This window comes from Galendromus occidentalis, unplaced genomic scaffold (genome assembly GCF_000255335.2).
Source record: "Galendromus occidentalis unplaced genomic scaffold, Mocc_1.1 scf7180000077520, whole genome shotgun sequence".
NCBI lineage: Eukaryota > Metazoa > Arthropoda > Arachnida > Mesostigmata > Phytoseiidae > Galendromus > Galendromus occidentalis.
The window spans coordinates 12,037-26,580 of record NW_003805508.1 but is presented as its reverse complement, the minus strand read 5'-3'; the positions used below and the strand labels follow the sequence as shown (position 1 = coordinate 26,580).

The window sequence follows — 14,544 nt, the reverse complement described above, 5'->3', positions numbered from 1 at the left end:
GAGATCCGACGATTCCCGGACTTCATTCTCGTAAGGCTCCGTGTTCGGGAGAACTAGAAACAGTATCTAGCAGAGATATAGCTCGACGGCGAGCGAGAATGAGAAGCACACGAGAAATGGAGATACAGGTGGACAAGAAGGCAGCCCAAGAACTGCTCGCAGCCCTTCAATCTATGCGACGATGATTAGACCGAGAACTGGAGCCGCGATAGAAGGATTCAAGATAGGTATAGCGGAAAATGAGGAAGTATCGATGAAAGCATGATGAAGCCTAGGAAAAGTCGCGTATTATTCACGATCGCGATTATTTTATCACTGGTTGTGAGAGTAGGTAATTTCGATAAATTGGAGCTGCAGCATGTCCGATGTGAAGGCTTGGGCGAGACTAAGGGATATTATGATAAAGTCCCTCGGTCATGGATGAACGGTATGGCGATCGGGGGAAGATGATTTAAAGGTGAGACAAGGCCCGTGATTACCTTTTCTGATCTGAGCTCATAGCTCCTCGTGCAGCCTTCTTTTGCCTGAGACTGCGTTGCCTCACCCTGACAAAAGACGTCCATCTATGACGCTCAGCTAAGCCTGTGTCTGAATGTCTCAATGGACAACGTAAGGTCATCGTTCTATGTGAATTATAGGTGATCCAAACTAGACTTCGGTGACCCGACTCGAAACCGTACCAATGCTATCTCCTGAGCTGGTTAAGGCAGAATCAAGTTGAAGAAGAGGTTCTTATTGTGCAGTGACTCCATAAATCTATCCGTTCATTCCGTCGCCCTTCTGTCTACTCGCGAGTACCCATCAGCCGCCGGACTTCAAACAGTCCCACATTTTACAGATCTGATTGCTTCTGAACACGGATGCAAACTTCGACTCTGATCCCTCCAGCGACATCGGAGGGGTTGCACCCGGGACGGAGGCTCTTTCTTAATCCTTGAGCTCCTCCCCGGCATCGAGGGTGTTACTATCGATTTGTGCGCGATGGGACTGTCGTAGCTCGTAATTTCTTCGCTGATGTAATGGCAATGAGACAATGATGGGCTGCAACTCGCCGGAAGGCATTTTCTTCGCTTCTCAGGTCCGATTCTCTATCAGCTCTATCATATGCATCGAGCCCCATTCGCCCGAATGCCCAGCGTCAGGATAGATTCTCAGAATTTATCAGCTTTCGCCCTCGTGAAATTCCCCTGTCGAATCGTAATCCTCATCGAAGGAGGATGTGTAGCAGTAATCAGAGACTTCTTCAAGTGGGGGAGTTCATCGGCGTGAGTCTGCCGAGATCCGGGACCGACCCCTCCGCTAGAAGAATCAATTTCAATTACGGTCGCACCTCGATGGAGATAATCCGGTCGATTGGGTCTTCAAAGATCCACTCTCTCCCTTTATCCTCTTCCATACTATCGGTGTATAAGATCACCAATGCACTCGATAGAGCACTGTTCTCTCTGTATGAAAAACGCCCGAGCGGGCTGAAATTCGCTCTGTGTGTGTATCTTCGCTTCGTGCTATCCGCTCTGTGCGCTTTGCAAATACCTCGACCCTCAGGAAGGATCCTGAATTCTCCTCGGAATTTTGAAGTGCCATCGGAGCTGATCAGCGTTTGTCTCCACAAAAACTCCGCGGATTTCACCCGAAAATTGCTCGCCTACATCAGAATCTGCGAAGCCATGCGGGCTCTGATTTTGATTTCAGCGGTGCTCCTGGTGATTTCAAGCAGCGCTGCGGAGAAAGGGTCTTGCATTGAGCGAGAGCTCTTCCTCTGCACACCTTGGCCTGCAGGTCTGACATTACAACCAGCAAAAACGGAAGCGGAACTCGACTTGATCTGCACACGACGCCAGAAAATCTACGCATGCTTCGCAGAGGCTGTGAAAGGTTGCTATGACCAGCTCCATCAGGATTGGTTTTCGAAGCACGTCGAGGGTTTTGACGGATACTGCACCAAGAACGAAACACTCCGCCAGGAATACTTCTACGAAATGGTCAATTCAACGCAAATGGATTGCATAAAGCGGATAGCGATTGATCATTTAGATATCTTGGATGGTATGAGAACAAAAGGAATCCGTGAGGTCGACGCAGTCGACAGTGACGATCAGAAGTTACGCAAAAGTTGTTCCTTTGTGAGAGTGTTGAGCGACTTTGTTGCGGATCAGGTGCGAACCTACTGCGGATCCACGGCCGCCAAATACTGGAAAGACTCAATCGGACTCAATACGCTTAACATCCCTTCACTGTGCCGAGACCTTCCCGCGGATGTGATCCCTAATGGTCTCCTACCACCGACAGGATCGGAACTCGTGGCTAGAATATCTGACTTTATTTTTCTTTGAAGCTCAATACGGAAAATATATCTTTGTGATCGTATTACCTGATTTTGTAATCACGAAATTCGACCACCAGGTCTTTAGTTAATGAGTCCCATCCTCAGATAGGGACGTTCTGGGGAGATATCACATCAATCTCCAGATCCGGATGAGCCCTGCCCTGGTTACATAACCGAGAGCACAAATGATGCCCAAATAGAATTAATAATTGGGGAAATGAATTATTGTTTTCGAACTTGGGAGTGCGAGCAGAAACACAAAATAAAAACGCGCAATTGATAAGCTCGCAGCCTGATTGCTCGATACGCTCACAGTGAGGCCAATCAAGCTTTCACGATGAAAGAATTATTTTCCGCATTCAATCAAGTGATTTCGTTTCTGTGAATCAGAAATAGTCCAGCGCACTCGGAGCTAGCGCATGTGTAGTGAGTCTAGCGATACCGCCCCCAGCTGATTTCGCGGACCCCTGGGGGCCCGGGGACCCCCATTTGCCGACTCCTGGTTTAGGCGGTTCTCCTCTTCAAGTCTGAGAGCGACATCAGTTCGCCTCGTTTGTAGTTCGGTCAGTAGAACAGCGAGGTATAGCTTGCGATATGTTCTTCAGTCTTGATCGACTGGCTGGACGGCACGATTTCGTCGAGGCACGATTTCGTCGCTACTCGATGCGTGCTGTTCCTCAAATCCCGGCAGACTTCGACTGCCCTTCACCACCGCCTGCAGCAAGGGGTGCGGCGAGCAGGATAGAGCAAGAGATCGCGGCGTTCTTCCAAGCCGATGCCTCCTCGGCTACATGCTCTTTGGATGGAGATCCGATGATTTTTGGACTTGATTCTTCTGAGGCTACATGCTCTTTGGATGGAGGTCCGATGATTTTCGGACTTGATTCTCGTAAGGCTCCATGCTCTGTGGATGTGGATGGAGATCCGACGATTCCCGGACTTCATTCTCGTAAGGCTCCATGCTCTGTGGGAGGAAATCCGATGATTTTCGGACTTCATTCTCGAAAGGCTCCATGCTCTGTGGACGTGGGTGGAAATCCGATGATTTTCGGACTTCATTCTCGAAAGGCTCCATGCTCTGAGGATGTGGGTGGAGACCGAGCAGGAACTACCGCTGGGAAGAGATGAAACGCCACGCGGTCCTCGCCAGTTTGACGGAAGGTAAGGCGCCCCAGGAGATCATCTCTTCCCACCGGTGGTTCCTGCTTGGTCCGACTTCAGCCATCTTGCAGATATCAACTTGAGAGTCCGGAGAACACAATGAATTCACCGAGATCACGGCTGTGGCAGTTGCGTATCACAGATTGCAGCGATCCCGAATTCGACAGCGAAACAATGCACAGAGGACTCGCGCGGCCTTTCCCTTTTCAAAATGGCTGATGCCGACGGATTCCGACCGTTGGAAATCCGAGAGCGCCATCGCTTGGAAGCATGCTGAGAGGCTGGAGCGCGCTTGAACACAACATCAGCGCTCCCGAGCGGTATTCCGCGTTCCACGAGGAGAATTTCAGGATGACGATTTTCGGAGGAAAAAAAAGTCGGCGGATCGAGCCGCTGACCCCCCGATCGGGTGAGTTGGCTCTTTTTAAGCATTTTTAGCCATCATGAAAATTTTCGAATTCGGCTTCCCTGAGGAGTTATCGACTGATTTTAGCGGCAACCCGGAATTTTGGTTTACCCGATCTTCAGACCAAAGATTACCCCTTCCGCGTTTCCCCCAGGAACAGGGTACCTGAATTTTTTTCATGGCATACCTTCGCCAGGTTGTCCCGCGTCGAACGCAGCCAGGTTGAGCCCGATCGACCAAGCGGTCGCTGAGAAAGAGGCGTTTTCGTGGAGCAACGAGAAAAAAGTGACCGATCATTTCCAAAACGCCCGCAACAGGTGAAGATGGCCGAAATCGTCCCCGCTGGGGACGGAATTTTGTCAGTCAGGGCGAGAGCTGTTGATTGGTGGGTTATTTCATATAGTTTCATTGAGCCGTTCAAAAGTTGGGGCCGGGACGAGGGGAGGGAAGAAAAGTCCCGACTAAAAATGACCACCCTGTATAGGATGAATAAGATCGGGCTCAGCGGACATCCTTGCCTGAGCCCCTTCTCTGTGTGAATGGTGTCCGACTCATTTGAGCCGTGCCTCAGCCTCACGGTGTTGGCCGTGTATAGGAATTTGATCATGTCCAGGTATTGTCTGGGCATTCCTTTACGTTCCCAAAATTCCCACAAACATGCTCTGTCTATCCGGTCGTACGCTTTCGTACAGTCGAGAAAGCATGTAAGTAGGCCGCTTCTCTCTCGCCTCGCAATCTCGATGGTAGACGTGAGTATGAATATGCAGTCCTCTCCTCGTCTCCTCGGTGATCTTTCCGGAAGCCATACTGCATTTGGCCCAAAACCTCGTTGTTTTCCATCCAATACTGGATTTCCTTGCAGATAATCCTCGCGAATAGCCTATACAGAATCGAGGAGACTGTAATCGGCCGGTACGTGGATAGGATTCTCTTCTGCGAGTTACTTTTCGGGAGCAAGGTCACTCGCCCCTCCCGCCATTCCTTCGGAATTGGTTCGGTGCCTTGCATTATCCGGGTGAACAGTCTTGCTATGTATTCGTAGCCTGTCACCCCCATTGACTTAATGACATAGGCCGGGATCTCATCTAGCCCCATTGCCGAATTAGTCGATACTTTTTTGAGTGCTTCAGCGATTGTTTCTGCGTTTACTCGCAGATCCATCCCCGGTAGCGCTCTCACTACGCCCTGGTGAGATTCCCTTTCCTGGTCTCCTCGAGCGGCATCTCCACATTCTAGAAGCGTTCTAAGCACCGTTGTAAGATGCTCCGTCATGTCCTCCTCTCTCACTTCCGCGCCGGTGTCATCGACGGCTTTCGTAGGCTCGGACTGGCTTCGCTCCTCTCTTCGAGTGTATTGCCAAAAACGTTTGGCTCTCACTTCTCGTGGTGCTCGGATTAAGTGGTCATACATTTTCCGATCGTGGAGGGCTATCTCTGTCAGGATCTGGTCGTGGATTCTCTGTTGAGTCTCCTTGAATCGTTCCGCTATACTGCGTTTCTCAGCGTCCATTCCCATCTTCCACGCCCTCCGCAGCTCCCTACCCACTCGTTTTTTCTCTCTGTATAGTAGGGATAGTTCCCTCGATATTACCGGGTGGTTCTGGACGACCCTGATCTTTTTTGTATGTTTCTTAATATTGCTCAAGATGGCCTCCCTAAGAGTTTCGTACTTAGCTGACCGATCGTCCAGCATCTGCTCCCTCAGGGTCTCCTTGGTTTCTATACTCGCTCCGGTTTTGTCTACCATGGCTCTCGGTTTCCCTTCATCTTTCGAGATGTTTCGGACCTCTCTCATCTCGAATATGAACTCAGCTGTTATCAGATTGTGGTCTGAGATCTGGGTTCTCAGTGTCTCCTCATCAATCTTCATACCCCTGAGTTTCCTATAGGCTATTTCGTTGCACAGTACATAGTCGATGACCGCGTCCTCCCGAGTGAATTTCCCTTCACATTTTTCCGAGGCATTGACTATGATGAGCCCATTCTGGCTCGCGAAATTCTTCAACAGCCAACCTCTGGAATCTTCCACTTCTGCGAATTGGTTTATGTGAGCATTCATGTCACCCCCAATCACTACGTGCGTCTCCCCCTTGCATTCTTGGTGCAGGTATTCTGTCATGTCCTCAAACAGCTGACCATTTTGTCGTCCTCTCTCGTGAGCGACATATACTGACACGAAGATCCATTCCGATCCTCGTATTTCTGTTCTCAAGGCCATGAAGTCTCTTCCCCTCTCTGAGGAAATTACTCGACCTAGATCCACCGGGATGAGAATTCCTACCCCGGCTTTCGCATGTTTCCCTGTTTTCCCCTCGCGGTTGCTCCCGAAGCACTCGTACTGGGGAATTTTTGGTGGACATTCCTCATTCACAAGCCATGTTTCATGGGCGAATATAATTCCTCTTTTCACCGATCCGTCCCTCCTGTCGATATCGGTGGATACGTCCTCAACTAAGCATTTCCATTTGCTCTTTGTTCTGCCCCCCCCGGAGATTAAGAACACCGATTCTGATTTCATAGTCTCTAACAACGACATCGTTTATTCTTGGGGATCCCTTCTTCCGTCGGCTCCTAGCTCGTGTTCTCGATGCTTGCCTGGAATCCTCCGATGTGGCTGCTGGGGGGTATGGCCGTCAGTTGGAACGGCCCTGTCCTGGGCTCGTCCCTCTGTGCGGACCACGAGAGTATGGGGCGATCCTGCCCCCTCTCCCGCCCCTCTACCGGCGTGGCCCTGGCTGCCGCTAGGACCTCCCGTTTGGGCAGTATCCTCTGCCCGTTTATTCTCCTTTTTTGACCTCTCAGTCTCGAGAGATTTGTTTCTCATCCTTTTCATATGAGCCTCCAATTCCTCCTCCCCAGTCTGATCGAGGAGGAGTTTTTTGATATACCAGGCTACGAGTTTTTTACCCGTCTCCTGGCTGCCTTGTTTCGTCAGGCGATCGTTATTGAATAAAAGCTTGTTCAAATATATTCCTCGAAGATTGAGGATTGAAACTCTATCTGGTTCCGTTTCGGCCCATTGCTCGACCATCTTATTGACCTCAATCGCCGATTGGGCCAAGTCCCCTTTCTCTGGGAGATTCACCCAGGTCACGGAGACGATTTTCCCGTTTGATGATGAATTATTTATCAATTTAATGATCTCGTCCCCGAGATCCTTGACTCTCCACGCTCGGAAATCCTCGTCGCGCAGGCTGGTCATTCCTATTTCTAGGAGCAGATGCACATACGTTGCATCGGTTTCGAGTAAGATCTGGTCGATCTTCTCGGCGTGTTTCGCCACTAGTCTCCTCTTCTCGCGTAGGAGACACTTCCTACCGAGGAGACCCACGAGGATCTTCTCGTTCTTGAGGTCTTCGAGGATACTCTCTCCGACCAAGACAGTCATTGTGATCGGGTCTCTCCTGACCTCCTCAACTGCCATACCTTCGGCTTGGTCACCGATATCCTTCAGTGCCGCCTCGGTTTGTTTTTGTTTCTCCTCTTTCTTCCTCTTTCTCTCATCACCTCCTCCTATAACCGTCTCTTCAAGATGTGCATTCTGATCTACAGCATTCGGCCATAGCTACCCCAGTAACGCCCTGATTACTGCACAGAACTCCGGTGATAAGCGACACACCTCGTACGGCAGAGTGTCAAAATGCTGGAAATTTACGGGAGCTTTGTCTTCCGGATTTTTGAGTGAAACCTCAAAGGCTAGCTGGGTCTTCCGCACCGATTCTGGCATACCCCCGAAAAGCTCAGGAAACTCGTATGAATAGACGATCTGAAGAGCAGAGATGGAATATTTCGAGTCGGCGCCGTGCTTTGACGTGAAAACGTCATTACTGTCATTACCCAGGCTCGGGTGACCTGTTCGATGTACTTCGTCATCCAAATAGCCATAACTTGTCGTCTGACTTAACACATCGCATGACAGCGAGACAGCGCGATTGGTCGAGCGCAACGGGTGTCCAAGATGTCAGGTCGTCCGCCACTTCTCGTGCAAACGTGCTTTTCACCAATTGAAGCCGCTCTCAAATCATGAATGACGTGGCTCGCGCGAGAGGTGGCGTGACTGGGGTCGAATGACCGATGGTCAGGGTCATTGTGGATGTGGATGGAGATCCTGCAACCGAAAGCTGCGAGGGACCCACACAAAAATGGCAAGTGCTCGGAATAGTCGCACCTTTTATTAAACTAGGCCGCGAGCTTATCCTTCGAGGATCTACTCCCGTGAACTGCACGATCATTTGGGTAGTTGCCACGTTCTCGAAAGCCTATATATAGATTTCCACTTCTCGCTCTGTTTTCATCATATTCAGAGCTGGAAGCCCGGAAATTTCCCGGAGCGAAATGGCGTAATTGAGATGCGGCATTCGAATCTATTGGTATCCTCGAGGCTCGAGGCTGATCCCCACTTAAGTTGAGTGATCGATTCGCCGTGAGATGGCGAAGTTTGAATCGCAGCCCGCAGCAGCGATCCGTTGCCGCTTGGCACGGAATCGCTCGCCGGAGAATGGACGACACTTCGAAAATCTCAATCTCAGCTTATCCGGAAGTTTGGAGCATCGAAGACCCGCCGTGCGATGAAGAAACGATCAATGCGGGGAAACCTATTCTTTGTTTGTCCCTAGCGAATTATAAGGATAAACGACGAGTAATAGGCGCAGCTTCAGAGGGTTTCGCCGGACCTCGATCATCAAGCGCGCGGCGGCCGAGTGCTTAGCGCCTGCGTCGCGGCGCAGGGAGCCGCGTGCCATGATGACGCCGGCGCCGCGACGCTATCGTCGGGTGGTTCCAAGTTCGATCCCCGGAGCCGGCCGATAAATCTCGTTGGGGAACTGAGTTCTTCGGATAAGGAATGACGATTGAATCTTGAATCTCATATCACGACTGTTTTTTTTCAGAGGAGTTCGAGCTCCAGATACCAGAACGCAGGCCCATGCTCGATCACACCGGGAGGGTCAGCTGGAGCACGCTGGCCTTATGAAGCCACAGTTTGGCGTCGGAAAGAATACGAAACTGAATTTCGGTTAAATTGCCGATGCCGTCGTGGTCTCTCTCACCGTCTCGGTCGACGGTTGGTTCTCAACTGACGCTGAACGTCCGCCGCTGCACGTTGCACGTCGGGGCTGCCCCGCGCCTCGGCGAACCTGACCATGGCACGACGTCTCTCGGCTCTCTCTTTATTGAAGCATATAAATTCTACCTAGATATGCGTCACACTCCCGGCCGAATTCTCGAAATGACACTCCGGATGCCTTACAGTCGAGATCTCTTCCGCTTCATCCGGAGGGTGCGACGCAGGATTTTGAGATTCGAGAATTCCGGTCAACTCTGTTTCCTGGAGAAATTGACTGGATCTCTACCTACGGAAATGACATTCGAATCCTAACGAGCTAACTAGTAGTGCGAAATGTGCAGAGCAGACATATGAGTCGACGCGTCGGGGTCTGGAACCGGGCCACTGGATGGACATTACGAAATTCTACCCGGTTTTGGAGAGCGTTTGAGAGCTATTCTCTCCCGAATCGAACCCGAACTTTGACTTCCCGGAAAATCTTAGGCCACTCGTGCTCCCGACTCGTGAACACTCTGATCGCCGTACAAGTCGAACCATGTCCTCAACCTTCCGCGTCAGTCCCCTCGGGATCTTCCTAAGCTCCGTCGTGCATACCCAGCGCCTGCCCATCTGCCGCTATTCCGACCTTCGTGCGGCCGCCCGTGAGGTTTGGGACCTGATGGAATTCGAGGATCGGCGACCCTACTGTGTCGCCGCCCGCCTCGCTCGAGCCCGCGGGACTCGACAGCCGCCGCCCGTACCCGTAAGTGAGTACCTCGTGCAGCAGTTCCTGGTCCGGTTGCTCCCACTCCACACGCTCACGGTCGAGGAGAGACCCGTGGCCGACGCCCGAGTGCCCCCGCTCGCTGCTATTGGAGCCGCGCCCGCCGCCGCCGAAGGAGCCGCGCCCGCCGCCGCCGAAGGAGCCGCGCCCGCGGCGTCCCGTCCGCCTCGAAGAGACGCCGAAACGCAAACCGATGCGTATGAGATGGGCCTGGGGCGCCACCGCAATCTCTCCCCCTTCGTCTGATGGGCCCGCCGATACGTTCTATGTAATATTATTTCTTTATATATGTAATATCATGTAGTGGTATTACCCGTTGCTCGTTCTCACTACTCTCTCGTAGCTAGACCTCTAGCGGGTAGAGCCACTGCACCGGTCTCTGAAAGACTTGGCCTGAAGCCGTTTTGATGAGGCAGGATCGTTGCCGACGATCCGTTCTCTCCCCGCCCGAAAGACTCAGCACTCGACATAGAGGCCAACGCGCTTTCGAAGGACTTGGATCCTGCAAGAGGCATACATCGCCGACTTGCACGCTGCGCGACTCTGACGGATTCCTACTATGCGCGGTTCTTAGATACTGGATATATTCCTGCGAAAACCGCTTCTGGAAGGCTCGAATAACCGATTGCTGGTGTTTCCAACGCCTCGAGAAAACTATCGAGTTCGCTGCTTCTCGCGAATCTGGTTTGAATTTCATTTCAGGCAGGGTCGGCTTCGCTCTATGTCCGTAGAGTAGATCTGCTGGCGACAACGCGCCGATCTCATTCGGATCGAGTTGCACTGCCGTGAGAGGTCTCTCGTTCACCAAGGATTCGATTTCAACCAGAACTGTTTCTAGCTCCCTGAACCACAGCGCGCCTCGACCTAGAATTTTCCTTAGGGGACGTTTCACTGTCTGCACCATGCGTTCCCACCATGCGCCATGGGTGGGTGCGTGAGGAGTGATAAATTCCCACGTGATTTCCGCGTTGACGAGGTGCTGCTGAACGGCTGGACATTTTACGTGATCGTAGATTATATTATCCTTAATTCCCTCGCGGCTCTGACGAATGATAGGCCGTTGTCTGACATGATCCGCGTTACGCTGCTGAATCGGCCGAGAAATTTCTTCAACGACAAGAGGAATTCATACGCCGTCATGTCTGGAACAAGCTCTAGATGAATGGCTCTGGAAGCCGGACACACGAATAGCAAAATGTAGCTTTTTCGAAGAGTGCCGTCTTCATGCCGATAAGAGATTGGTCCCGCGTAGTCTGTGCCGCAGACCGTGAAAGGAGCCTGTCGCGGACTTGCCGGGGTAGATAACTGAACTGGGTATGAATCTTGATCACAAATTTATTGCTAGGAATTCACGGTGGTCCGCCACCTGTCACAATCATTCGTACACTCATTGTTTTTGATTTCTGTTCGCTGTCTGCTAAGCGTCGCACGACGCTCTTTTGAGCGGCGGTGACACTCCGGGCTAGGAGAACGTCTCGATTTCCGATTCCATTTTGATAATTAGAACTCAACCTATATTGTACAGGCTCAGTCCGTGTCCAATTATTCTACACCACCTCGAGTGGATACAAATACTTCAGAGCCCTCTGGGTCATCCGCCCATTTCCCAACCTCAACAAGCATGACCTGATCACCTTGTCTCTGCTGAAGTTAAGCTTCTCGACCCTACCTAATCTCCAGAACAGCTTTGGCGTTTTCGGGTCTTTGATGATGACCACCTGGCCGACGGTTATGGTGCTCAAATCCTTCGGTACCTTCTCGTGGAACTCTCTCAGAAGCAGGAGGTACTCATGTTCCCATCGTTTCCAGATCGACTCCACAATGAGTTTCTTGTGTCGCCAACGTTTCAGGAGATCTTGAGCTCGTATTTTGTTCGGTGCGATGGATTCCTGTACGGGGTCTTCTGTGCGATTCACGAGGAAGTGCATGGGGGTCAAAACGTCGATGTGCTCCGACTCTGGCACGTCACACAGCGGCCGCCTATTGATCATGGACTCGACTTCACAGAGCACTGTCAACAATTCTTGCTCAGTGACGACTGTTTTTCCCAAGACTTTCTTCAGCGCCGACTTAACGCTTCCCACTAATCTCTCTGTGAAGCCCATGTACCATGGTGCTCTCTCGATTGAAAACTTCCATTCTATACCCTCTGTCGCTAGTTGTTCCTGGATATTCGTGTTCTTCATTAGTTCACATAGAGCCTTGAGGTCCTCTGCTGCTCGCTGGTATGCTTTTGCATTGTCGGAGTAGAACGTTCGCGGGCATCCGCGTCGAGCTTTGAATCTTCTCAAGCTCATCATCAACTCGACAGTCGACAACGACTGTATGATTTCGAGATGAACTGCTCTCATGGCGCAGCAGGTGTAGAGTATGACCCATACCTTCTTCTGTTCATTTCCTTGTTTCACCATTAGTGGTCCGAGTACGTCCGTTCCCACATGCTCGAACGGCTGAGATTTTGAAACCCTTGCTTCCGGCGGCGGGCCTACTGTGGCCGACGCTGGTCGCAGGTGGAATGCTCGGCAGTTCTTGCAACTGTGTATGATGTTTCGGACGATACGCTTCCCCTGTGGTATCCAGTATTTGTGGCGGGTCGCTACTATTACGTGCGTCGGTCCTGCGTGACAACTCCTCTCGTGGACGTCCCGCAGGATCATTCTCGTTACCGGGTGCTTTGGAGGCAAGATGACTGGATGTTTGGGAAGCTCTCCCACGTTGCTTTCCAATCTTCCGCCTAAGCAGAGAAGGCCGTCTTTGAGGAACGGCGCGAACACTCGGATGGGTGAAGTCTTCGGGAGATTGAGTCCTGCGGTGATGTGTCGTATCTCTTGACCGTAGCTCGCTGCCTGAACTTGTGATACAATGAATGTCTCGGCTCTTTCGAGCTCCTCTTGCAGGATTGGGCTCTGCAGCTGTTCCTTGTCACCCCGCTTCCTCCAGTAATCAACGGTTCTCCGAAACCTAACCACGGCTCGAAGGTACAAGTTCCATCGACTACAGGAATCGAAACGAAGTACGGGTTCATTCTGCAAAGTCGACTGCGTATCGACTACGAGGTTCACTGCCACCTCTTCCGGCTGCTCCGGTCTGCGGATCAGGAAGCTCTTGAACTCCGAGAGCTCTTTTGCCTCGGTGGCCTGTAAGGGTTCCGACTGGTATTCTCCTGGTGGCTTTGGCCACATTGATTTTGGTTTCCTAATAAAGTCGGGTCCGGAGAGCCAGCAACTTCTTTCGAACTCACTGAAGGTGCATCCTCTACTGACGAGGTCTGCTGGATTTAGTTGTCCGGGAACGTGGTGAATGGTTGCTCGCCCTGCGAGTTGTCTGATCTTCTGTACTCGGTTTCTCGCAAACGTCGGAAGTTTCTCCGGATACTCCGATGTTGCTTGGAAGAAAACGCCCGAGTTGTCGGTCCAAAGGTGTTCCTCTTCGCACTCGATGCGACACTGTGTCCGGATGTAGCTCAACGCTTCGGCAGCCAAAGTTAGCGCCATGAGCTCCAACCTTGGGATCGTTGCGTTCCTCAGAGGTGCAACTCTTGATTTGGCCAGCATGAGGGTGCTTGTTCTACTAGTCCCCATGCTCGATACGATGTAAGCGCAGAAGCCATACGCGTGCTGAGATGCGTCAGCGAAAACGTGTAGAGTTTTTTCCGACGGGTTTCCGCCCTCCCAATATCTTCGTGGGATGGTTACAGATTCGATCCTCTTCAGATCTTCGATCCATTTTCTGAAGTCTCGGTTTACGTCTTCTGGTACTGGATCGTCCCAAGATATCTTCAGTGTCCACAGTTTTTGCATCAAGACTTTTGCAGGTACCAATAATGGAGCTACGATGCCCATTCTGTCGAAAACTGACGCCACTATGCTTAGAACCGTCCTCTTCGTAACAATCTCGAGGTTGGTGCTGGCATTGGTGACGATCAGCTTCATCGTGTCTGCACTCTGATTGTAGTTCATCCCCAGTACTCGACACCAGCTGGATGAATCGTACTGCTCGATGCCATCTCCGTTGTGTCGGAACATCTCTGTGAGCGCCGCTGAATTTGAACTCCACTTCCGGAGGTTGAATGAGCCGTGAGCGAAGATTTCTTTTGTTTGCTTGTAGATCTCCATGGCCTCTTTTTCATTGGCTGCACCTGTTGCAACGTCGTCTACGTAGTGATTCTCTCTGATCAGCCTGGCAGTCTCTGGGTACGCAGGCTCATGCCACTTGATCAGCGTCTGGATGCAGGCAGCCAGTATGAAAGACGAAGACGCAAAACCGAAATAATTTCGGGTGAGCCTGAAGGTACGCGGGTGCCCCGAATTGTCGAGATCCCAAAGAAATCGCAGAGCGTCCCGGTCTTTTTCTTCGATGATTATTTGCGGAAAACTCTTCTCGATGTCGGCGAGCAAGGTGATCGACTGAGTCCGGAACCTCATCATCACGCCAAGAAGATCCTGGGTGAGGTTTGGTCCACTGTGTAGAGCAGCGGTGGCCAAATGGGGGTCCGCGGACCACTGGTGGTCCGCGACCTATATTTTGGTGGTCCGCGGAGCATTCTGTCCAGTTTACACCAGAGGGAGCTTATCTGACACGAGCACAGCCCATGACTTTCGCGGCGGAATCTGCACAGCCCTATGTGCGTCAGTCATGAGACGGCCGCGCGTGCTGCTGAAGGCGCATTGGATACGAGACGTGATTGTGTATGTACCTGTGCTCTGCGTGTCGAAGTTTCACACACCACACGCCGAGCGAGCAGATGATTCCGTCTCGATTTGGAACGTCCGTTCCTAAATATTTGTGCGTTGGGTATCGCGCACAGTGGGTTCAGTCGAATGT

General features: G+C 51.5%; 2 protein-coding genes across 2 annotated transcripts; both read right to left on the bottom strand.

Annotated features, from left to right (window-relative positions):
- Positions 1–10,063: 10,063 nt before the first annotated feature.
- Positions 10,064–10,624, bottom strand: LOC114828436 (uncharacterized). The gene has a single exon (XM_029112606.1). It carries the CDS (start codon positions 10,622–10,624, stop codon positions 10,064–10,066), a length of 561 nt encoding a protein of 186 aa, XP_028968439.1.
- Positions 10,625–11,267: 643 nt separating this feature from the next.
- Positions 11,268–14,144, bottom strand: LOC114828435 (uncharacterized). The gene has a single exon (XM_029112604.1). It carries the CDS (start codon positions 14,142–14,144, stop codon positions 11,268–11,270), a length of 2,877 nt encoding a protein of 958 aa, XP_028968437.1.
- Positions 14,145–14,544: the final 400 nt, after the last annotated feature.